The sequence below is a fragment of the Engraulis encrasicolus genome, chromosome 18, assembly GCF_034702125.1.
Source record: "Engraulis encrasicolus isolate BLACKSEA-1 chromosome 18, IST_EnEncr_1.0, whole genome shotgun sequence".
Classification (NCBI taxonomy): Eukaryota; Metazoa; Chordata; class Actinopteri; order Clupeiformes; family Engraulidae; genus Engraulis; species Engraulis encrasicolus.
In genome coordinates this window covers 19709316-19735970 of record NC_085874.1, presented here as the reverse complement: position 1 = coordinate 19735970, position 26655 = coordinate 19709316, and the positions used below count along the sequence as shown (strand labels likewise).

The following is a 26655-nucleotide window of genomic DNA, read 5'->3' as shown; positions in this document are numbered from 1 at the left end:
TCACAGGACACTATTGCGTGTTCTGTGTTTCCAACAATTTTTTCCGTCGCCGATGTCCAGGACACGGTAACAGATCCTGTAATAATAATTCCGACGTCACATGATGGGCCACTTTAATTGATCAGTCACCGCCTGTGACACGCACGGTTGCCCCCCCCTCTCCAATATGGACTACATGTGTTTATGTTCCACGACCACATGCAGCAATGTCATTAACATACTACTCGTCGACTGGGCCGGGGAGGATACACACGATATGCATTTCTTGTTTACAAGCTGCTGGGTCCAGTTTTATGGAGACGGCACAGGAATCAAGAATCCTGGACACGCTAAATATGATCGGATGAGTTCGCTGGATTGTGATTGCAGTGCTCAACACTCAGGACTGGACTGCAGTCCAAGGAATTTTTTGAAAAAGCAGATCACACACACACTGTCCACACTGACTGACAGCGTGGAGCTTTGAAGGACACACTGACTTTTGCGTATAGACCTCTGAATCAAACCTGCAGCCATCCAAAGCCTATACGTAACTTCAGCCAATTTCAATATGCTGTTGTATTGGTCATGCTACCCTTGACTTGTCAGTACCCGGTGATGCTGCATTTTTCGACTCCTTTCCGAGATTTGAGCTATTCTAATGGGGGCAGATTTTGTTTGCATAAAAAACGTTCTTAACATAGGCCAACTCCAAATATTATCCCAAAAGGTGTCACTGTTTGCTAGTTGTCTGCTGATGTTGCATAACCTTTTGGATGTTATTGGGAATAAATCTGTTTTTTTTTTATGTAAACAAACACCTGCCCCCATTACAATGACCAGGATCTCAGAAAAGGCTAAAGAAAAAAAAAGAACAATTCTCAGGTACTGACAAGTCCAGGGTAGTGTGAGCATTACAACTGCATGTCAAAATTGGCAGAAGTTATCCTTTTATGCTGGGATCTCGTGCTTCCATGCATTTCTTTGTCATTCACTTTACGTTGGATGACGTCACTTGCTTCCACCAATGTTTAATTTTTAATGGACCACATCCTTCACACATTCCCGCCATCATACTTTGACGGATGCAAATGTCTGACTCAATGCCATTTTAGTAGTAGCCTAGGTCAGGGTGGTGCAACCACACAGTAAATTCTGCAGTGCTCATTTAACACTTAGAGGGTTGATTTGACATCATTTGGACTTAAATGAACTCTCTAAGTGTTGAATTAACACCGCAACATTTACTGTGCACAGCTAATGCCACAATTGTATGGATTAAAGGATTTTGGTTTGGTTTTAGTGGTTTAGATAAGCATATTCATTGCAGTACATTAATTGCTAATTTATGGACATTAGCTGTGGTGGTACCACCTGACATCTGAGCTCCCCCAAAAAACGTCATTGACCCCTTTATAAACAATGGTGTGATGGTAAAATAATATTTTTGAACATGATTTTGAGCATGCAGTAAGGTGGGGATATGATGTTTAATATAATTGCTCATTAAAAACAGATAAGCACGGTTTTGTCCTTCGTAAAAAGATAAAATCTTTCATTTCTATACCACTGATCTGAAGTTTACGGACATAAGACCACTATCTTCTGAGCTGAACCGTGAATTCAAGCAACAAAACAAGATGACCCCATCAGTGGACAGAGGAGCCATTTAAAACTGACCCAAAGTCTACTGTTGCACACCAGCAGAGCACTAGCAAATCACTTCTCGACTTGTCAAGTGGAAAACGCCAGCAGACACAACGCTGGAAAAGTTATAATCGTGAGAGCGGACTGCTTCAATCCCCGTGACCACCACTCAGACCCTCCCAACAATCCTCAATCCTCAACGCACGCACACACACACACACACACACACACACACACACACACACACACACACACACACACACACACACACACACGTACTGTACAGTACATACACACACCCACACACACCCACACTGCACAGTACATACACACACCAACACACACACACATACACACACACACACACAGACGCACATACACACACGCACACACACGGGCATACACACACACACAAACACGCACGCACATTAAGCCAACAGCCCTGCCATCCCCCAATTCTTCATCCACCCACACCGCCACAGCCACCGCCACCCCCGAGACCTCCCCGCCAGCGCCCCCTCCCGCCACCCGCACACCCCTCCCTCTCGTCCCAGGTCCTGTTGAAGGCTGGAAGGCACGGTGGTTTAAGCTTAAGATTCTCAAGATTCCCCCGCAACATAGCAGCAATGCTTTAGAGAGTTTCTGCAGCTTGTTATGGGGCATGCCGGGGATAGTTTCTCTAGTGTATATTTTCATTTAGTCTGAATGCTTGGCACACTCGAATCATAAACAGAAGCCTAGGTAGACATGCACGGCATAGTTCCTTCACACTCTGCCAAATGAAAGACACTGCTCATTAACGTATCTCATTTAAATAGTTCACACTCCCAAAGAGCAGGGACGTGATTAATTTGCCTGGGACAATGGCAAAAATCTCCCTGCCTATATTCAAGAAAAATGTGAATGTGAATTTTAGAACTTGGGATCGTAGCCTCTCTGTGTTAATTAATAGAGACAACCTTGGTTGGCAGTGGTCTTGTTTTATGTTCATGTAAATATCATTATTACATCTTAAGCCTCTGAGAGAATTCTGGATATTTTTCTTTGTTTCCAACTGTTTGCTGTAATAAACTTTGCTGTTTTCTGTGAATCCTATCCTTTCAATGTTGTTGGTGATCATGTACAATAACATTTTGAGAGATTTTGAGATATGAGAAATGGCATCAACGTGAAAGATGATAAATTGGATTTACGTATATGCTTGTTTGATCAACTGTCAGTATTGGACAGCTATTAGTAGTGGTCTTGATAACTTCTAGTTATCCAGATGTTATTATTTTATTTAAATATTTTAAACTTACTTAGCCTAAATATTATACTGCATTGGTCTCTGAGGGACTGTTTGGGCATCTTGTCATAGACATGTTTGTGTGCCACTGGACTCCTGCCTGCATTTCCCCCTGTGCCTGGACCTGTGCAGGGACTACCGGGCCCAGGCCAAGGGGCCCAAGAAGAGCCAAGGAGGCCCTGAAGCCCAAGCCTCAATAGTTATTTTCTCAAATTGTGTTAAAACCACACATTTAACAACTGAATTTTCACATTGTCTCAGGGGACAATACTTCAAACCCCCAACATCATACAGTAGACTCTCCCATCTGTCCTGAAACCCTGAATTGTTTTATAAACTAACAACACCCATTGAGGGGGGCAGCTAGCTTTCTTCTTGTCCAGGGGGCAGGGGCACATGGAATCATAGTCTGTCCCTGCCTGTGCGGCATATGCCGTGCACCTTGTGTCCAAGTATGGCGGCTATGAGAAAGCTGTCACTGGGGGCCTTTGTAGGAAATTAATGACTGACAGGGAAGGGCGAAGGAGACAGAACAGCTGCCCCAGTCAGCAATGCACAGCACAGCACAGCACAGCACAGCACGGCATAGCACGGCACGGCATGGCACAGCACAGCACAGCACAGCACAGCACAGCACGGTGTGACACGACACAGCCCAGCCCAACATATCTCACTGCAGCCCTGTCCAGCCCAGCCCAGCCCAGCATATCTCACCTCAACACAGCCCAGCCCAGTCCAGCCCCAGCCCAGCCCAGCAAGGTGACTGCAGTATGGGGGCCAGGACCATACTACAGTAGTAGCCCTTGTGTTATCTGTTGATCTACACTTGTTTTCCTGTTAATGTGATTTCGGTGCCGCGGGATGACTCACAGATTTGCACATTTCCCTGCACTGTCCTCATTAGTGCCCGCGGTGGTGGTGGTGGTGGTGGGCTGCCTGTGACTGTGAGGTGCCCTGCCCAGGAGGGACTCTGAGGGGCTTGAGGAGCCTGTGCCAGGCATGGGAGCTGGGCCAAAGCAGTGAGCTGGGGACCCGGTCAAGGGCCAGGGCCACTGACGGCTTTGGCCAGGCCCGTGACAAAATCATCTGAAAGACCCCCTTTTTGTTATATATGCAATATGCAGGGGACTCAATTCTGGGCGCCCTCCCTTTTCTGGGCCCTAGACAACTGACCCATTAGCCCGCCTATTGTCAGCAGCCCTGCATTCCACCCACACACCTCATCAGGGCTCTGTAACTTGAAGCGTTCATATGCTGCCCGACCCATATACAGACCTACAGTACCCAAGACATCTTGTACGCCTATCATGAACACGTAAATAAACCTGTAACCTAAGTGATTCGGAAGCCCCATGTGTTAACATGCATTTGGACAAGAAATAACGAGCCCATCAGACCACACATACAGTAATGCTCACTTACTGTAAAGGTGCACTGTGTAGGATGGTGGCCAGAGTAGGTACTGCAACTACGTATGCCTCTCATTGAAACTGTGCTGCCTATTGCCAAATTTGATTGAATATTTACTAAGTAATATTCACTATGCCCAAAGAAGGGCCTACAGTTAGTTTTGCAGCTACAAATGCATATTTCTGGAAATTCAAAATGCCGGACATGGAGAAGACCCCCCTTTGTGTGATATACTGTACTGTAGGTAGTTTCATTTAACATTAAAAAAAAGAGGTATCGCACACCAATAAAGTCTTTCTTGAGGTGCTGGCTTCCTGAGCATATAAATGTTAAAGAAAAAGAAAAGAATGCCGCACACTCTGCTCCATGTTTTAATGGTGAAGTGACGTTTCGGCCGTCTGGCCTTCTTCAAACTTACGTTTGTTTCATTTAACATATCATGTTCATACCACTGATCATCTTGTTTTACCGCTTTCTTTTCTTTAGATGTATTAAGGTAAAGAAAATATGTCTAAAAATACTGACAACAGAACTGTGGCTTGTTGAAAAGCTGAATGGCTAGTGACTGGAAAGCCACTTGCCGCTGTGGCCGTTGTGTAAAAAGTGTGCAAAAAGGTAATGTCAATCTGAGGGCGATCCTACCCTTCTCTCCGGGTGAGGCCCACACCCCTGTACCTTGTTACTAAGCGAACCTACAGGAGTCATGAGTAGACGAAAGAAGACTCTCTCTTGACTGCTCCTGCCGTCTGTGTTTTGAAAGCACAAATTTAGCAAATTTAGTAAACATTATCACTGTGAAGCTAGGCTCCCTCATTCATCTTCCTCTACAGCCACTGTATGAGCACCTGAGGAACGTAGAGGAAAGAAAAAAATTGTGCCAATTCTTTTTTTTTCTTTTTTTCTGAAGGTTTGTCATGGGGGAGGGGGCCTGCTGCTGACTGCCTCGTTAACACTACATTATGTAGGGGGGCGCTGTGGCGCAGTGCACTAAGCCCCTCACCTCCCCACATTTGGGCTTGCATGCCCTTGGGGATCCAGGGGTGAATTTCTCGAAACCAAAGTTGCTTACTACATTAGCTACTTTGTTGCTTTCAATGCATTTTCCCATTGGCAACTACCGAAGTTGCTAACAGGCTAACAACTTCTATTTTGAGAAACTCACCCCAGGTTTGAGTCCGGCCTCTGTCATGTCTAAACCATGCCCAGCCCCAATCTCTCTGTCCCACTGATTCTGTGTCATAATCTCTAGTGTCCTGTCATCAATAAAGGCAGGGTGCGATTTGTCGGAAAGCCAGAAGGGGGGGATTAGTTTCAGATTTCAAGCAATACCAATGGAATTACATTAAACTGTGATTAAAATCGAGTAGAAAAAGTGGCAATATCAAAACCAGAGGAGGGGACAATCCCCCCCTTCCCCACAAATCGCACCTTGAATAAAGGCACCAAAAGCCCATAAAAACACTACATTATGTTGCACAGTTTGGGCATAACCAGGGGTGGACTGGTAATCTGGCATACAGGGCATTTTCCCGGTGGGCCGACAGTCCCCAGGGCCGACACTGTTGTTGTTGTGGTTGTTTTCCTGGGAATTGGACAACAAATTAGAGGGGGAGGCCCATTGGTCTGTTGTTAATATATAGACAGTGGACGCAGCCAGACAAGATATAGCATGAAAGTGTCCTGTGTGTGTGTGCGTGCCTGTTTGGGCCGATCAATGCCAAAAATGCCCGGGCCACTTTTCGGTCCCAGTCCAGTGCTGGGCATAACACTCGACAGGTTTCAGTTACACCCAGACCATTATTATTAAAGACTTGGGTGTATATTTAAGGCAATGACAGTCACCCCCTGCAACCCAATATTTTTGACAACCAGAGGACTGGAGTCCATGGGGACATAGGTTTGAGCCCGTCCTGGGGTGCATTTCTCAAAAGAGAAGTTGTTAGCCAGTTAGCAACTTCGGTAGTTGCCAATGGAAAAATGCATTGAAAACAACAAAGTAACTAATGTAGTAAGCAACTTTGGTTTCGAGAAATGCACCCCAGGGTTGTATTACCAATCCTATCCCGTCTTTCTCCCACTGATTTCCTGTAACCACCTTCTACTGTCCTGTCTAAATAAAAAAAAGAAAGTGTAAATTGACTGTAGCATATGGATTGCAAGTCTAGGAAAGATGGTCCCACTTTGACACGCTGAAGGTTTGAGATTTGGAGGGGCCAACTTGTCTCTCATCTATGCAGCCATATCCCACCTCAATGACTCCTCAGTCACTCAGCGTTGTGTTATACAACAGTGAGACTCCCACACTGGTGGTGGATGCTGGTAGCATAAGAGATGCCCTTATCTCCCTGGTGGGGGGTGGGGGGGTGTGGAGTGTAGGTGTACTCATGGGTGAACTCGGTGCCCGCCCACTTGTCAACAGGTCCACCGCCAGGCGCCCACCCAATCAGAAAGCACCCTTTTACTTTGAATGATGGTGTTATGAGTATTGATGATAACCTCCGAGCTTTAGGCTGAGCCCACTTGATTATTTAGCAAGGACCATCCATTTCATGATGTCTTTTCTTCTGTGGTGTGGGGGTGGTGGGGGTGATCACATTAAGTGTAAGGTGAGCTGTTAGACCAGGAAGGGTGTGAGTGGGGGGGGTGTAAAGGGCTCTGCATACTTCACGTGCGCACTTTGTCGCGAGTGGCGCGAGAACCATTAATGACGTCATCACTTGCGACAGACTATTCATACTTCAAAAGCGCCTTGCTCTTGTCGGAAGTGCCCTCTGCTGTTCATGAGAGAAACGGCAGTATTTTTCGCAACTCGCAGCGTGAGTTCTACTGATGTATAAAATAGAAAGCCAAACACGGCTGCTGTAGGGCTACTGAACGTCTGACTTGTGACTTACCACATTGAAACATATATTTTTTGTTGTAGCCTACATTGCCAGATAATTCCAAGACCATGTGAGAGCATTGTTCTGGCGGCAGAATTTATAAATAGATCGCCGAACACAACGTGCTTCTGAACAAAGTAAACAATTGTTTCACTGAACAACATTTAAGAGAGAAGATAAAATAACTCTCTGACATTTTATTATCCTCAAAATGATGCAGGATCCATTCTGTAGTAGCCTACAGTAGTTGTAGCCTCTCTTCGCAACTCCTGCTTTGTCTGCCTATCTGCGTGGTCGCTGGTGGCGCACGATAAGTTAGAAAAATCCTCGTGTGCACGACGTGGCGACACGCGCCGAATTTTGAGCTTACGACGGGGGGCGTGTCGAAATTTTAGGTCACGTGACGGCGCGCGCCATCGTCGTGAGTGAAGTATGAAGGAGACTAGCACCACTCACGAATAGTATGAATCCCCCTTAAGACAGTGGAGGTCACTTAAGCCAAACACACATTCACATGCAGTTACCCATGGCGGCAGCTAAGCCATGCGAAGATGTGGTGAGTAGATGACAGAGTGCTGGCTGTTTTATCTCGTGTGTGTATGTGTGTGTGTGTGTGTGTGTGTGTGTGTGTGTGTGTGTGTGTGTGTGTGTGTGTGTGTGTGTGTGTGTGTGTGTGTGTGTGTGTGTGTGAGGGCCACTATGTATCGGTGACAACTGAGAGTGGACCCATAATAGAATAGCACCAAAGGCTGAGGGTCAGGTGAGACATGTGGGATACGCATACTAGGTGTTCCATAAATCTAAACGTACTGTATACTGTTGGGACTTCTTATTTCATGCAGGTTTTTTTTGCCTTTCTTGCGGATAGTACAGAGAAGATCATGACAGGATGAGAGTGGGAGAGGAGAGAAAGATGGATAGAGTCGGGAAATGACATAGGCGGGTGTGACAGATTTTCTGCACAAATGGCAAACAAAGAACTTTGAACTATAAACTTTGATTTGAATACTTTTGTGAGTCCACACTCAAGGGGCACTCAGTGCTGCAAACAAATATTGATGTCACTGTGTTGTCACCCATTCATATTCTCATTCTCGTGTATTCTCTTACACGCCCTCTTCATTGCAAATCCCTGTTTAACTGGCACTCTTCAGTCTCTTCACGGCATAATGCTTACATGGTTAAACAAGGCAATTATTATTGTATCATATATAATGTATCACCTCCCTTCTCCATGTCCTTTGTATCACCTAACACAATCATGTTGATCATAGGCTGTGTGCTCTGACAAGCACAAAAACACGTGTTAATTTTCTGTGAGTGAGCTGTGTGCCTTCCATTGGACTTAAAGGGGCCCGTTAAAAAGAAAGTGCTGAAACGAGGTCCACAATAGGGGTTTTTAGAGAGTGCAAGGACAAGCGAGACCATTTCAGTCGGCTCAGCCTTTCATATGCTGAAGCGAATCACTTTAGCGCTAAAATTGTGCATGTGGCATTCATTCAAGGCCCTTTGGAGTGTTCTTGCATATTGGATTTGAACTCTCTTCTTTTCAGCGTTGAGTGAGATGGACTCATTGTGAGGAAAGAGACATTTTAGTGCAGTCCTATCCTCAATCATCTTAATGGAGGAGGACTACAAAAATATGTTGTTGGCTGGCATAGAGTGGCATTGAACAAGTTCAAGTTTTGGACAGCAATATTTTGAGATAAAACCATACTACGTACTAGATCTTGAAAACTGATTAAATTGTGAAGACGGTGAAATCTATCTTCAAATCTAACAATGGCCCTGTACTGTCTTTCCCTTGCTAATCAGTTTTTAGGAGAAACAGACAATTGGAATTTAATAAGAAAAAAAACGGACCATGTTTCATATTAATGCACCATCCATGACCATCACCTAGGGATGCAAACGATCAATTCATTCATTAATTGATAGTTGATTGACCTTATCGATCGACTTATAATTAAGAGCGTTCTTTCCCCAAAATCTCAAAAGATTAAATATTCGTCATGCCCAATTCATCTGGATCTCTTGCCTGTCGAGTTGAAGATTAATTGCAATTATTTATTTTAATCAATTGTTTTAATCAACTAATCAACTTGAATAGATTAATCAATTAATTGTTGATATTCCTGACTTGTAACACCGTACGTCCGATTCTCCATAATGTCATAATAATGCCCATCACAAGAGTCAATGAACCATCCATGTCATCTCTATCAGGCATTCAGTGTCATGATAACGCACCACCCATCACCACACAGTCAGTGTTGCAATAATTTGCCAAGTTTTGGCAAAGAACGCGCTCAACTTCTTGGAAAAACTAAAGTCTTTGGGTGCGCGATAAAATGTATCAAGTTAAGGAAGAAAAATCCGCACTCACAAACGGCGTCTCATTGTTTATTTATATTACCACCATGTCCAAAAAGCAAACGCGTTTCGGCTATCAAGCCTTCATCAGTGCAATAATTTGCCATCCACCATCATCCCTATCAGACATTCAGTGTCATAATACACCAGCGCACCATCCATTCCCAAGGAGTCAATGGCCTCGTTCACATGAGATACATGAGATTTCATTCAGAATTAAATCACTTTGATTATGAATAGATTTTAATTCAGCTTTGAAAACGTCATGTAAACACTTCACAATTCTGATTTAAATGAAATATCAAAGTAAACTCGACTGAACTATTTAATTCTGAATTATTAGGAAGTCTCTGAAAATAATTCACCTCCCTCCAGCACTTTGAAGAGTCATACATCACCCCAAGTGCACCACCCATCACTAGAAAATGTATTTCAGGTACCACCACCACCACATTCCTAATAATGCACCACCACAGGCTGGCATTGTAGTGGTAATGCACCATGATGACGCCAGAGATTCTTTAAGTATATAGAGATATGCCAACATAATAGGTTGCTATGGGCACCTAATGTGACCAGGTTCCGGTCTGCCTAAAGGGGCGTGTCATAATACTCCTAGCATTGAATAGAACAGTCCTTAGGTCTGCCTAGGTCTGCCTAAAGGGGGACCCCCCCCTCCCCCTTGCAATAATAGAACCCGGAAACAATGGGCCAATGGAACCTCTCTCTCTCTACTCTCTCTGATGACGCTGACGACGCACCTGATTATGAGTCTTGTATTGGCTGTTGTCAGTGTCATAATAAGGCACCCTCCACCGTCACTAGGGCTATTCGATTAGAAATTTATTTCAGCCACATTTCGAAACAAAGAACTTAAGTTACGTCGCACATTTTCAGCCATCACCAGACATGGTAATGGCACTTTTCGAATTAGAACAAACTCTTTTTAAACATGTTCTTCTAACCTTAAATTTAACAACACTGAGTATGGTTATAACTCTCTATATTGACACTGACTCTGTATTGATGGATTGATGGTCAAGGCCTTACCATGACATCTGAACAGACTCTCATCCATCCTGATGGGGAGCCAGGAGACATCTCTGGACCGCTGGAGGTAAAGGTGCATTTAGGAGGAGCTGTTGGTGGAGCATGACAGTAACACCAGAGATTCTTTAAGAGAGATATGCCAACACAATAGGTTGTTATGGGCACCTAACGTGACCAGGTTCCGGTCTGCCTAAAGGGGCGTGTCATAATGCTCCTAGCATTGAATAGAACAGTCCTTAGGTTTGCCTAGGTCTGCCTAAAGGGGGATTTCCCCCCAATAATAGAACCCGGAAACAATGGGCCAATGGAACCTCTCTCTCTCTACTCTCTCTGGTAACACCCTGGTGATGGATGGGCCATTGCCATGACGCTCTCTCTCTCTCTCTCTCTCTCTCTCTCTCTCTCTCTCTCTCGCTCTCTCTCTCTCTCTCCTCACAGCTCCTTCATCGTCTGCACCGCCTCTCCTTTGTTGGAAGTGAGCGTGTGTTGTTACAGGCAGGGCCACCCTAATTTTAACTGCTAATGGGTTCACCCCTCCACACACACACACACACACACACACACACACACACACACACACACACACACACACACACACACACACACACACACACACACACACACAGGTCTGCCGACATGGGGGACAAAGGGATATGTTGTCCCGGGCCCAGGGAGATAGGGGTCCCAGAATTGGGTCCCCATTACATCGTATGTACTGGGTAGGGGGCCCTTTCAGATGACTTTGTCCCGGGCCCAGCAAAAGCTGTTAGAGGCCCTGCACGCACGCACGCACGCACGCACGTACCAACGCACGCATACACACACACACACACACACACACACACACACACACACACACACACACACACACACACACCCCATAGCCCCTCTTTCCCCTGTGGCCAGGTCTGTGGCCAGAAATAGAGGCTTGGGGTGACAGTCATATGGGGTTTGACAAGGGGCCAGGCCACCAGTCAAAACACATTTGAGCTGGGTGGAATTTCTACTTCTGCCCCTGTGAAAATGCACGCCCTTAAATATCTCGTCCCTATCAATATTCATTCCGAAAGTGGCGCTCTGATTGCCCCCCCCCCTCCTCCTCCTTCTTCTATTTTGTGTGACAATAGTCTTACCCAGTCTGTCACCCCACTCTCACCCAGCCATGGCTGCCCCTTTCACCTCATGAAAAAACTGGCAGGGGAAAAAATATGACCTCAGAATGCAACAAGAGATGAGCGACGTGTGGTCGTTGTTACGGGGCAGGGTTGCAGGGGGGGTACAGTGTGGGGGTGGTGGTGGGGAGGGAGGGAGGATGGGAGGGGTTTGGCGGGGGGGCTACAGTTTTGTGGGAGGGTAAAGAGGGTGTCTATGGTAGTGCATGCCACCATGGGGCCAGTCGTCGGTGCGTTGGGCTGTCTGCTAACCACGGCCAACTTGGCGTGTGACCATCTGGGAGACATTTTGATGCACTTTGCCGTTCCGTGCTATTTGGCCGGCAGGTGCCAAGCGTGTGTTGACGGGAGAGGCTCGCTCGGCTGCCGTCCTGGGGATGGCGGAGGGGGCGTTGCGTTGGGTGCCGGAGAAGTCTTTCTGTCTGTGCACATAGTTAATGCATCTGAGGAATGCCGGTGGAAGCCAAGCGGCATACCTGCCTGTCACTTCTGCCTGTGAATAACACAAGTGTCCCGAATCATTCGCACACAGAAGCACTACCTTGGTATGAGAGCTGCGGTTGCGGACCTGCGTGCCGTCTGTACACTGCTGCCTCGCCTCCGTTCCTCGAGAGAGTCTTAGACAGACCAATAGATTGGTATGTTAACTGGCTTAGAGTGATAAATGCTCCAGGCAATAGATATCTAAAGAAAGAAAGAAAGAACTGAATGAATGCATGAATGAATGAATATATCAGCGGACAGATTAATCAATGAATTCCTCATGAACTCAGTTCAAAAGGGGCTACACTGCACCAAGCTGATATAAATCGCACAAATTCCCTTTTTGAAAGTATATATATATATATATATTAGAGATGCACCGGATCCAGATTTTTAGGATCCTGCCGGATACCGGATCCACTGCTTAAGATCCTGCCGGATCCGGAACCGGATACCGGATCCTACGAGAGGGTTGAAACACATAGCCTACTCACACACGTGGGCCCTTTTATCACGTTGGCTCAAACTATTTTGACTGAAAAGCCTCGGCTACCGGATCCTGGATCCTGGAACCGGATCGGGATCCTGTGAAAAACCCTATTATCCTGCCGGATCCGGAACCGGATCTTGGATCCGGTGCATCTCTAATATATATATGAAGAGCTTTGTTGCAAAATGACGTATATCCATTTTTGGAACATTTTGGGAAATTGACATTTTTGTATTGGGCATTCATTGCATTCCATTGCAAAGTGCATTTTATATTAGTTTTAAAAAGTATGCTGTCAAAATATTTGAATGGCAAGAATTCACACATAGATGAAACGACTTCTGAGCAGTCCAATAATAAAATGCAAAAGTGAAAAATGGTGGATACGTCATTTTGCAATGAAACTCGTCATATACAGTATATTGTGCTTCTATTTTTGGACAGGACAGTAGAGAGTGTGATAGGAAACGAGTGGGAGAGAGAGTGGGAGAGGGGAAGGAAAGGGAAGGGAAACTACCTCGAGTCGGATTCGAACTCGGGTACCAGGGTATGGCGCCTTAGCGTCAGATAGAGGTCATGCTCGGTGGACAGGGTGAATGGCAGATTGTGGACTTAAAGGGGCATTCCACCGGTGGAGATATGAATATGTATTGAAAGTGGGTCATATATGTAGTAGAATAGTAGCATAAATTTCTAATTTGGTGCCTTCTTGGCCGAGAAAAGGCAGGGCCATCACTGGACAATTTGAGTGTAGTGTAGAGGTGATGGAATGTAAAACGTGCCTCACCTTCCGAAGTTTAAATGCCCTATCCTTGGGGTGTGGGCGTAGGGATGGGTAGTATTTATTTGGGGTGGTCTGGCCCACCCACTGCGATTCTTCCACTGTGGTCTGAGAGTCACTCGAGGGCCTTGTTAGCAGCAGGACCTGGCCAGTAGCACCCAAACCTGTCAGACACAGAAACACAAAAGATGCCCAAAGATGAGAATGCAACTACCCATGTTAGAGGCTGTTAGAGCAGGCCAATGTTACCCATGTGAGAGGCTGGTGGATGCACTTCTGAGAACGCACTATCTGCCTTCACCATCCCCAACACGTTTTGATGTCTTTGGCCGTTTCCGAATGTCTAGTGTGCGTCCTTCAACGTGTATCAGTCTTCGTAATCACGCCCAGTGATTGGAAACTCTTTGGGTGAACTCTGCGGAGTATCCAATCACTGGGCGTGACTAATTAGGCTGACACACTTCCAAGGCTCATACACTAGACTTTGGGAAATGCTCACCTCAGGAAATCGTGAATGCGTCTCTGTGCACACAGGCTGTATGTTGCAGCTATGATGCTGCAAACTCTATTAAGGACACGTAGACACGTAGACGTCATATAGTACACGTAGACATCATATATTATTACCTCACAAACTCCAAAACAGACCCCTAGCCAGCTCTGCCTACTGGGTTTTGTGTGCAGTCCACTAACTACACAGACTCACAACATCTCAACTGGGATATCACCATGGTGTCATTTTGTCACAAGATTTGATATTTTTTTGTAACGATGATGATGATGAGGCAGGAACAGCAGATACAGAATCAACAGTTATAAAACATTATTAATTACCTCCAAAATAAAAGTCTTTCCCTATGTATGTCTGTCTGTCTGATGATCCCCTTGTATGTCATTTATAGTCAATCAGAACAATACTGTAAGGATTTTTTAGTGGGCACAGTCTATTGTGCTTCTGTTTACTTGGGAGACAATAAAACTGTGAAAGAAGTACTATGACGTGTCTCATTTTCTGTTAAAAAAGAGTTGTCTAAAGACCTATGTACCATTTACCTCAATAAAAGGAGTTGTTTGTAAAATAATGTCAATAGATGCTTTGTCTATTTACGTCCATTTAGAGCAGTGTTTCTCAACCTTTTTTAGGCGAGGCACCCTTTTAATTCATGAAAAATCTCAAGGCACCTCAAACCAACAAGCCATAACATGGCATCACATCCGATACCACACATGTTTTGAAAAGTAACACATTTAGAGACGTTCGAAGTTGCAGCTTTATCTCAGATAGGCTAAGTGAATGCCATACTGGTGTGACCTAAATGTACTTAATTGTGGTAAATGGTAGATGAAAGATTCCACTGACTAAGCATTAATTTATTAATTTAGATAAATATGCATTATATTACATAATTTATTTATTTATTTAGGCCAACTTCACATACCGTCAACCACGTTTCCGCAGCACCCCTGAGTTTTAGAGTACATACACACACCATAGGGAACAAATTTGTCAAAAAGTGTCACACAGAATCTTAACAAAGGGGGATATAATAGGCCTACATTAATCTTGTGCTGTATTTCTCTTAAGCTGCAATAGTTGAAGAACAGAAGATGGATAACAGAAGATACATGAACATGTAAAATACACTATTTTAAATGACAGCGAGATTGAAACACATTCTAAAAACTGTAAATATCTCATCAAAATATTTCTGTAAAAGTATTACATATGCTTTCACAAGTTTATGCCATTAAAATGTTACCCAACAACATAAACCTAATATGTTTGTGTGTGTATTAGCAGCAAATTGTTATTGTGAAATCCCCTATAGTACATAGTATTACTGTATAGATGGGGAACCTATGTCTCGAGGGTCGTTTACGGCCATTGAGGATGCTTTATCCGGCCCCCGACATAATTTTAATGTCGTACAGCTTCACATTAAATATGACGTATTTTGTAAAGGAATCTTAGAAATTACATTTGCAATACAATTAAGTTATATTCCGGGGACCTAGAGAAGGTGGTGTCTGGTTAAAAGGTGGCTGCCTTCAATATAGGCCAGGGGGAGTGCAGGGGGAAATCCTGGTTTGTGTTCATAATGTGGCCCTTGGATGACTTTTACGGCCCTTGGATGAATTTGAAGTGCCCCCTTGAATGTAAAAGGTTCCCCACCCCTGCTGTAGAGTAGACCTAAGTACAGTTACACCCACAGGTACAGTAGCTTACAGTACTGCACTGCACTGCACAGTATGATGTATTGTTCCCCTGTCACTTCACAGCTCAGTAATTCTCAAGTGGTTGTTGAGGATATCCAACATATTTGGAGCTGGGTAAATGATGAATTAGTGTGTGTGTTTGTGTGTTTGTGTGTGTGTGTGTGTGCTTGCGTGTGTGTGTGTGTGTGTGTGTGTGTGTGTGTGTGTGTGTGCTTGCGTGTGTGTGTTAGTGTGTTCGTGTGTGTGTGTGTGTGTGTGTGTGTGTGTGTGCGTGTGTGCGTGTGTGTGTGTGAGTGTGTGTGTGCATGTATGTGTGTGTGTGAGTGTGTGTGCGTGAGTGTGTGTGTGGCAAGTGCTACCGTGGCAGCGTCACACACTCACAGCTGACGTCCTGTGGCTCAGGCCCCTGTTTGGATTCCCTAATTTCCGCCAAAGCCATGAGTGATGACATCATGCCGAAGAACAAGCAACAGGTGTGTGTGTGTCTGTGTCTGTGTGTGTGTGTGTGTGTGTGGTGTGTGTGTGTGTGTGTGTGTGTGTGTGTGTGTGTGTGTGTGTGTGTGTGTGTGTGTGTGTGTGTGTGTGTGTGTGTGTGTGTGTGTGTGTGTGTGTGTGTGTGTGTGTGTGTGTGCGCGTAAAACAGACCCAGCAATTCCAACCCCTTTGGTGTGTGGCACGAGGTTAGTCAAAACTATCTCCTTTACTAATATTTTTCCATAAGGAATTCTATACATGTCTACTGGGTGTTGTTAAATGCTGTGTCGACATTGGTCTATTCCTAAATAAAATGTGACAATATCGCTGAGTAATCTCTCAAAGGTCATTTTTCTTCATGAAAAACGTATTTGATAGAAGAAAGGCAGCCCGTCGTGGCAACATGTATGTTTATAGGGTGTGTGGGTACAGTTTTGTTTTTGAGAACATAGGACTCTTCATGAAATGCATAGTCTGGGTTCACACCATAGGCAAATTGACCATGCTAAGCCCATCCCAATGACTCGCAACACAGATTCAACATTGTTGTAATTAGAGTGCGGAGCACAGAACGTGTTGTAATTAGAGCCAGGGACAGTCCTAGGGGAACCCTGCCCTCATCATGAAACCCACCACCATACGATATCGCGAAAAACGCTATGAACATGTTAAAATACTTATAAACATATTAAAAATAGTTTTTGGTTAACGCAGGGCAGTCGGCTCCAGTCGGTCTACAGGTGGGCATGTGGGACCCATGGTCCTGCCACCCCTAAACACCATGACCTCTTACCTCAGGTCTGTCAGGTACAGAGGGCAGCGTATGGCGACGAGTCGTCACTCCCTCCCCACAGCACTCCTGATTTGGGCGTTTGCCCGGAGAGGTCAGCGCTCTCTGCGGGTGTTGTTCCTCCCTCCTCTCCCTCTCCTCTGCGCACCATAATGTCTTCCTCATATGCCAAGGCTGTGTTGGTCAGAGACAGGTGTCACAATATCCCGGCTGAAACAGAACACTCTCTGTTTCGTGTTTCATACTAGAAGCCCCCCCACCCCACCCCACCCCACCATCCCCACACACACACACACACACACACACACACACACACACACACACACACAGCCTGCATCCTTCTCCATGCACGCATGCACGCACACACACACACTCACACACGCACGCACGCACAAACACACGTGCACACACGCACGCACAGCACCACTGCCATTCCTCAACAGTTGCTGCGGTCACACTCAGGGGAAGTTCAGCCCTGTGTCATGGCAGTGTGTGGCTTCTTACCCTGCCTGCTACAATACCAGTACAATACACTACTGGCCTGCCTCTGTGTCCAACAGAACGCATATTTCTGAGTTATCTATTAAAAAAAGAGGTAGATGAAAACATGTTTAGTTGCACTTTGACACAAGAAAAGGAGACGTTATCGTCCCTTTATTCGGATAGCTTTATAGACAGTTTAGCTGACTTATCCAGACGCAGGAACTACTGCTGAATTCTTTGTTGACACCATGGGGTGTTTTTAAGGTTAATACTGGGTGATGAGTGTGACTGAAGTGGCAATCAGTTAACACAATCCACTGATTTCCACAAACCATTAAAAACGCCACTGGGGCAGTCTGTTCAAAGAAAGCGTTACAAATGTCACTTCAAGATGCAGGTGTCAGGTGATCCCTTTATTTCTGTTTCTCTTGCGCTCTCTCTCTCTCTCTCTCTCTCTCTCTCTCTCTCTCTCTCTGTCTGTCTCTCTTGTTTCTGAGGACTCTCACACCCCTTTCTGAAGTACATGTTTGCATTCTTTCCTTGTGGCAAACTTGCTCCAGCAAAGCTTCTGTCTTCCAGTCCTTTCATCTGTCTGCTCCCCCCCCCCCCCTCCTCTTCCTAGGATGCAGCAGGGAAGATTACCTGTAAATGGGTGGTGGGGTCAAAGGTCAACTCAGAGGATGGATAGCATAAAGCCAGAGGAGCCCCTTCCTCTTAGACAGTTTAGACTTGATGGGAAGCGGAGCGCTCTGTTTAAAGAAGGGGAAAAAACCTGCTCACTCTTTCTTTCCTTCTTTCTTTCTCGCTGCCTCTCTGGCTGTGACTTTCTTCCTGTCTCTTTCTTTTGTCTCTCTCTCTCCCTCTACCTATCTCGTTCCTTTTTTTCTGGCTTTGTCTTTTGGTGTGTACTTGTCTCTGTCTCTCTCTCTTCATCTCCCTTTCTTTGTCATTTTTCATTATTTCTTTCAATCTCTCTCCTACACTCACACACACACACACACACACACTCACACATTGCGCGGTACTCGCTCTGCCTTCCATTAACTGTGTTGAATGCCGTGTTGTTTCAGAGAGTTAGGTCCTATTAACTGGGTGTTAACACTTAGAGACGTCTTGTCTTAAAAACTGTTTGGGTAGAAATAGAAACCTCGTCAGGTTACACGGCCCCAAGAACCTCCTATTGTCTGCGAGCTGTCACATCAGAAATGGAGAGTTATGGCGATGGGTAACACAATCCGACCAACAGGTGTGAAGGCACCCCACACACAACGTGTGAGAGAAGCTATTATAGCTAAGCTGTAGCTGCTCACCTTCAGCTTTTTTATCATTTAAAAAATCACATCCTATAGCTTCTAAGTCCAAATGAATGAATGAATTAGTCTCTTGGCAAAGTAAGTAATTAAGTATTCAGGATGGTTTAGTCTTAATGCATTAAGACACTACAAAACACAATACGCCACATTACACAGAATGAAAAACCAGACAAGCACAACCACACACTGTATACCGTAATAGTCTCGTTAAGTAGTGCAATTACAGTAATATGTTCAAAAATCTGCAGAGAGACTGTAAAATACAGTTTTGAGGAAAAAATAGATACACTTGAATGCATGTTATAATTATTATTACCTTTTATCTTATCAAAAAATGTAATGCTGGTATGTGCCTGCCTCTTAAAACGGAGTATCCACTTCCAACCATAACTAATCACACTGGCAAGGCCTCCGCTATTATCACCATGACTGCCCTGCCACGCACCATTGCCACTGCTATCAGTCAGCAAATACTGACTTCTGCTAAATTAATAGTTGGGATATTAGACGTCGTATTGTGGTCTGTCCGTCGGTGGGGGTGTTAAGTGTCTTGAGCGTGGGTGTAAACAGCTCGAGATGGTATTTTGCAGCCGTGCGACAATGCCATCAGCATGAAGACAAGACAGGGAGCTGCGTATATCGCCTGCATTCCAAGAGTCAGACCTCGGTGTTACTTCCAAATCTCTGGGGGTTGGTCGGTTTTCAAGTAAAAAAACATTGAGAGATGTTAATTGTGTGTTGTAGAGAGAGAGACAGAGTTACTGTATGCATACTGTATATTACATCATACGCGATGAGACAAATAGTACAGTACACATACAGTGCACAAGCTACAAATAGCAATACATGTGCAATGTTGTGTGTAATGTCTTTGTGTCATCCTCTGTATTTATGTATGTATGCTACTGGACACCTTAATTTCCCTCTGGATTAATGACACTCTACTCTCTACTCTACTAAATAAATACAATATACACAGTAGGTATAAGGTAAAAAATAAATATCTTCACCCGCAAAGAAATATTTCAAAACTCACTGACAAAATCTTAGGTAAAACCTCTTCACAATCCAATCCTCTCTTACAATCCTATTCTGTTGCTGCACTTCAGACATGGACTGTTAACAGACACACAGACAGTACATTTCCTTCATAATGTGGGCAAAAACTCCATCATCGTATAATATAACTACCTACCACATTCATGACATCAATGTGTCTTGTACTGGTACCTTCCTACCTGCTCTAACTACGGTGTTAAGATAAAATGGGTGACATGAAGTGATTATGGAGAGGAAGAATGCCAACCATTCCTGTGAAATTCCAAATGCAGAAAAATAATATATTCATCCCAATCTAAGCACAAGCTACACTTTTGTGTCGCTTCTTAGATTTTTTGTATTTTTTGAAAAGCACACTTGACACGCCATAACTCACTGCCGCTCAAAGAGAATTGAATACCACTAATGTCTTTTATTGACCCCCTGACCCCGGCACCAACTGTGAATAAACTATCTGACCTTTGGCCGTGGAATCTCAGGAACTCTGGTTGACAGAGTACCACAGTACTAAGGGGCACTTCAGCGTACAGTGTGTAACTTGCAGCCATGGCCATACAGCCTTGTGTTTGTGTGTTTATACATTTGTGAGAGGGGTTAAAATTAATCATTGCAATATTTCTGTCAGTGTTGTCATGGCTTTGACAACTATGGCTACGTTCCCTCATGCATATGAGGTCATGTCAAGGTCAAATGAGACAGTGTATGTAATGGTTCCATTTGTTCCATAACACTTACTTTGACAAACTGCATATCTAGTGCAAGACTAATCTCACCTACAGATAGTGTTGAGGAATACACAATATATAGATATATTTTTAAGCAGTTAGCAAGTGCATGTCTTGCACACATTCACAAAAAAACCCATGGGAGAGCTTATTTCTGTACCTGTTCTACCAGACAATTTCAGCACAAAAAGATGTGGATAACTGCATTTTCTGTCATAAATATGTAAACCTGTCACGAAACGATGTGCATTTGTGTTATTATTGTTATGTTTAGAGGCTCCAAAACACGTGTTAATGGATGGGCAGCCTAGACTAAATACAGTACAGTACAAAAAGTAGACGAATGATTAAAAAAGAACAAGGAGGGGGAAAAAGAGCCTACCTAGGGCTGATCATTTTAACTTTGAGTGTTGAGGGGTGGGATGGGTTGGGGGAGAGGTGGCTGCTGGTACACTGAACCCTCGTGGAGAGAGACGTCAAGACACTCCTTGTTTCACCTCCTTACTTCAGTCTGGTCCCGCTGAGCTTTGACAGAGGTCGTGCGTAAAACGACAGCGGGAGAGTGCGCGCGCGTTAAAGCTAACTCGCATTTGGCAGCAGTTAAGTTTTATTTTAGCTTTTCTTCGGATAAGCAGGGGGTTAACTTCAAGTCTCTAAATGCATCTTCATCTCATTCCGTTCGGTTATTACACGTGAGGTTCCGCTGTCTTTTAGCCATGAGCTGCTTGGATGTTATGTATCAAGTGTATGGTCCACCACAACCCTACTTTGCAGCAGCGTACAGCCCCTACCATCACCAGGTATGACAAAATTATATATTCGACTATTTATTCAGACAGCGGTTACAGGATAGTCACTGAATTGTGACAATATCCAGGTTTTTAACAATATTAACTTCGTCGTGGGTCGCATAACTTTATTTAAATACTGACACAGCAAAACCGCCAAACAGGCTTCTGTTTATTTAAATAAGTTTTAATTCCGGCAGTCAGCGGAAGTTTACGTAAATGATATTGCAACAGATTATGAGAATGCATGGTTGTCTGCATGACAAGTTAAGTTATAGACTTTAAAAACATTTGTATTTGAACTAAAGCATTTGTTTATTTGCTGTTACTGTTCAAGCATGAAATGTTTAATTCATTTTAGTACATTAAATATTAACCTTTGGAGAAATACATTTATATACATTTCGATTTTCAATAGCCTACAATAATTCTTTATAAGTATAGCCTAATGGCATACATCAAAGTTGCTCTATTTTCCTTGGCGCTATATTGGGCCAATTTCTGTGGTCAGCCCATCTCTCATCTGACCACCCTGTTCCCCTTAATTGTGGTAAAGAATGCATGACAGCATCACCTCAAGACAGGTTGTCTCAAGCCATTATTCATTTCACACGAAATAATTTATCATGTTGTTTTAAACAAGTTTCACTGTCAGAGTGTACCATAATTAGGCCTACACAACAAGGACATTTATTTGGGGTGAATTTGAATTTACCTCTGCTGTGTATGTGTGTGTGTCTGTGCGTGTGTGTGTCTGTGCGTGTGTGCCCGCTTTCAGAAGCTGGCATTTTATTCCAAAATGCAAGAGGCGCAGGAAGGTGTGAGCAGCGGTAGTTCTTCGTTCTCTAACCTGCCCGGGGCCGCGATAAAGGAGGAGGACTGCGCACGAGAGAAGGACCATCCTCCCGAGGCCGAGTACCTCAGCTCCCGCTGCGTGCTCTTCACCTACTTCCAGGGAGACATCAGTTCCGTGGTGGACGAGCACTTCAGCCGCGCGCTCAGCCAACCCAGCAGTTACATCCCGAGCTCTGCCAGCAACAAGTCTGCACGAGGTACGCTAGGCTACTTACTTCTTTCTGGAGAGCTGGGGATCGCACCAGCACCCGAAATACCTGGCCTGCCTCGTCGTCTGTCTTATCTTTCAACAACATACTTGTTATGATGAGTCACCTTCAGTGCGTAAAAATGTCTAAACATATTTCTACTTGGCTGCATTTATATTTCCAGCAAAAAAATGTGCATCAGCTCCAATCAAATTTGATTGTAACTCAGTAATCAGATACAGTAGGCGTACAAAAAAAGAACTGGGAAACTCACTCGCAGATGCTATGTCCAGGATTGCATACTTAGTGAAATAATATATATATTTTTTTAAATACATGAAACTCGTAGCTTTAAATCAGGTGGTACAGTCTATTTTAGTTACCTTTGCCTCTAAAAGAAAGATACATTATTTTTCTTATTTATAAGTAATAATCACACTGCCTGAATCCATGCAAAATATGTTGCACTCATTCCTTTCCAGACAGATTCATGTTTTAAGTACAACTTAATACACTACATTTGTGGGGCTGCTGTTGATGCCTTTATGCGTCCTATGTGGCCACAACTTTCCCAATCTCCAAATGTATTTCTTCCTGGAAGCGATGTGTAGGCCAAAAGGTGAAAGAAATTGAAAACCAAAGCGAAGCTAACTTCTCTTCCTCTCTTACACGCCGCCCTCAGATGGATCATTCCCTATGAACCAGAGATGCTTCCCTGCCTCCTTCTGGAACAGCACCTACCAGCCGTCTGTCAGCGCCTCCCTGAGCAGTGCCCTGAGCGCCTCCCACTCAGAGCTGCCCTTCCCAGGGGACCCGTACTCCCCCGCCTCCCTGCACAGCCACCTCCACCAGGCCACGCCGGAGCCCTGGCACCCCTCGCACCACCACCACCACCACCACCACCCCTACTCGCTCGGCAGCGCCATCAGCACCCAGAGCTCGGCCTACGCGCGGCCCGGCGTGCACGACGTCTACGGCACGCACTTCGACCCTCGCTACGGCTCGCTGCTGGTGCCCTCCGTGCGGCCGCACAGGCTGCCCCCGAGCTCCGCGCCACCGGGAACCTCACCGTGCGACATCGGCAAGGGCGAGCCGGGCAGCTCCAGCTGGACGGGGCCGTTCACGGGGACGGGATCGGAGATGGGCCAGGGGCTCAGCCTCAACGTGGACGCAGGTACGATAACATACAGTAAGGCATGCAGAGCAGACAGGTCTGCTGCAGGTACGAGAACATACAGTAAGGCATGCAGAGCAGACAGGTCTGCTGCTGGATGATGATGCACTTGGAGAGAACACTTTAAAACCTCAGGGCAACTACCACCAGTGTCCATGCAAGGAAGGGGCTGGTGTAGGTGGTGTTTAGAAAGCTTGCAGCATTTACAGCAGTATGGGTTTGGGGGAAGGTTTGGCTTTCAGGCTCATGAAATACGGTAATGACAAAAGAAATATCTGGGCTGGTCCGGCTGGATGTTCAAATTTCACAAACAAGTCAAGTCAACTTTATTGTCAGTTTCTTCATATGCACAGATTGTACAAGGAAACCGCAATTACGTTTACCTCTATCCCATGCCAGAACACAGACATACCTACATGGGACTGACATTAACAGACAGACATTAAAGTGCAAGACAGGGCCAGTAACGCTTAACACAGTATTAATAGAATATTTCATTAATAAGAATCTTCAAGTCTATCTCCCTGCCTGGCCCAAGTGACTGAGACATAGAAGCTGTTTCTTCCTACTTAAACTTTCAATCCTCTCTGAGGCTTGTCTGTGGGCTCTAAAATGCTGTAAGGTCTACACTTGTTGAGGGAAGGCAATAGATTTCATTAATGTGACAAATATACCTTTCAAGCAAGACAGAATAGAACCCAGTGCCACTCTAGTCAAGGCCACTCTACTCCTGCCCATGCTGCAATGTTTGATTGACTAGATGAAAGGATATGCTTTGAAATCTCTGCTTTTTACCTGCATAGTTTTTGCGCTTTCATGCTTTTCTCTGCTTTGGGCCTCTAACTCTTCACTTTTAATTAAATACTGGATGTATTTTCTTCTTCTCTTTTTCTCTCCCTAACTTCATTGTCTTGCCCTCTCTTCTTCCATCTTTTTTATGTTTTTTTCCCTCTTTCTTTGCCTCGCAGGTATGCCTTCACAAGATAAGAGCAAGGATTTATACTGGTTTTAGAGCCCTGACGCTGTCCCTTCCTCCTCCTTCAGCTGGCCTTTGGTGTCTCTCTCTCCCTCTCTCTCTGCCTGCCTGCCTTGTAGACTTTTGACAGACATTTTTTTTTGTAACAGCATTTTGATCTCACTTGCAGCTCGGCGCTACACCTTCTGTGGTGGGACCATCCTGAGCTGAAAGCTTTTGCCAGCAGAGGGACAGACAGACAGACAAAATCTTCTTCAGCTAAAATCGGAGCCCAAAAAGATCAGCTTTAAAAAAAACATCCCTTCTTCCAAGAGCCTTGCCTTGAATGAATGAGAGTGAACTACAAAATAGGCCTCGCTCACCCAACAGCAAACGTTTGAGAGGGGGAAACTGCAGCTGAAGAGGGAAGGGGGAAGGATGGGTTCTGTGATCCGGGCGGAACAGTTTGCCAGAAGCGTGCAGTGGTAGGACGGACAGCTGAACACTTCAAGCTCAAAGAGCCCACTTGTCCAACGACAAGAGAGACAGAGAGAAGCACACACACGTATTTTCCTTTGGAGAAATAACGCGGGTGGAAGATGCATTTTATATGCCCTGACAACTTTTGATTTTCCTGCCAAGGAAAAGGACACTGTGTGGGATTTGTTTTTCGTCGTCTGGCAAATCTTTAATCAATATTGATAATATGACTGTGAAAAGGAGCAGAGGACTGGAGCAGAGAGCATTCCCGGACTTGACTGAGGAGAGGAGAGAACACACAGGCTATTTGAAGCCATCTGACTCCCATCTATATGGCTCACAGCAGCTGTCAATGACAACTGTTTTGGAAGTGAACAGACACACATTGCACACACAATGGCAGTGTCGTGTCGCTGAGAAGCATTTGACCAAGCAAGCAAGCAAGGGCTCCGGAGCTTTCATAAAAGGACTATTTTGTGAAATCTGGACCTCCACCCACAGGGAACAACTGGTCGGCCTCTTGATTTGGGAAGGACACGAGGGGGATGGGGCAGCCAACACAGGATAGACACGCACATGCGCGCGCGCACACACACACACACACACACACACACACACACACACACACACACACACACACACACACACACACACACACACACACTTACTCACTGGGTCAACAAGCTCTAAAAGCTGTGTACACTTGTATATATGTGAGTGTGTTAAGTGAACCTGCCTCAAGGCAGATCTCAAGTGTGGCTGGAGATAGCTTTGAAAATGGTTCCATTTAAAGATGGGTCCTTGATGTTTTTTTAGACATTGGCAAAGCTATTCAGATTTGCCAAAGATATATACATATGTGAACAGTGAAAAGGCATTAATATATTTATGTTGTTTTTGTTTTCGTTTTTCGTTTTCTTCTTCTGCTGTCCCAAAAGTGAAAATTGCAATCATGTCTGATTTGGCTGTATCACAGCCGTGTAATATATATATATATATTTTAAAAAAAGACTCTAGATATTGGCACCAACCCCCCCTATACTGTGTTGTTGCAATGCAGAATTTGTGAATAATCGTAAGTGTGTTCTGTAGTATTGGACAAAAAAAGATTGGTATTACCCTTAGTTAAGAAAACCAACAGCACCATGGAGCACATGTCTATTAAATGTATTGTAAATACTCCAACTTCCCCTGAATGTATCACTGGTTTACTTACACTAAATTTCTCAAGTACTCAAAAGAAACGGAAGCAAAATGCTATTTTACTATTATGGCTTGAAGCATTTTTTCCCAGGGTCACTGCGTTGTGTATTTCTCTCGCCTTTGCAGCAACTAAATGGCACTGTAGCCTTTGGTGCCTGTAAGGGAAATGTATTGTTTCTCTTTTTTTTTTTTTTTTTTTAGAATTTTAGAAAAATGACAATAAGAAAGTGAATAAGTAAGCAAAGGATATGCCAAACACACAACATGGAGGTAGTTTCAGATCAAATACTGACCTTGCAGGAGAGAAAGCAGGTTAGGTTTATTTACCTCACAGGCCCCATTGTGTGAATCAGCTCTATTTTGTAGTCCATGTTGATTCGAGCGTTCTATCTGCAA

The 26655-nt window shown here is 44.6% G+C and overlaps 1 protein-coding gene across 3 annotated transcripts; it reads left to right on the top strand.

Moving 5' to 3' along the window:
- Nucleotides 1–21138: 21138 nt before the first annotated feature.
- Nucleotides 21139–26337, top strand: vgll2a (vestigial-like family member 2a). Of its 3 annotated transcripts, none has more exons than XM_063222408.1 (4): nt 21139–21416; nt 22183–22456; nt 23130–23621; nt 24767–26337. In XM_063222408.1, exons 1-4 carry the CDS (start codon nt 21333–21335, stop codon nt 24805–24807), a joined length of 891 nt encoding a protein of 296 aa, XP_063078478.1. In that variant the 5' UTR covers nt 21139–21332; the 3' UTR covers nt 24808–26337. The 3 variants fall into 3 exon arrangements, with proteins under 3 accessions (XP_063078478.1, XP_063078476.1, XP_063078475.1); XM_063222406.1 differs by having other exon boundaries at nt 24590–26337; XM_063222405.1 differs by lacking the exon at nt 24767–26337 and adding an exon at nt 23707–24559 and having other exon boundaries at nt 23130–23658.
- Nucleotides 26338–26655: the final 318 nt, after the last annotated feature.

Bases quoted from the DNA above. Each gene is read 5' to 3' on its own strand.
- vgll2a (XM_063222405.1), top strand. From the start codon at position 21,333: ATGAGCTGCTTGGATGTTATGTATCAAGTGTATGGTCCACCACAACCC. The intron at 21,417-22,182 runs GTATGACAAAAT...GCCCGCTTTCAG, and splicing joins ACAGCCCCTACCATCACCAG to AAGCTGGCATTTTATTCCAA. The intron at 22,457-23,129 runs GTACGCTAGGCT...CGCCGCCCTCAG, and splicing joins CAGCAACAAGTCTGCACGAG to ATGGATCATTCCCTATGAAC.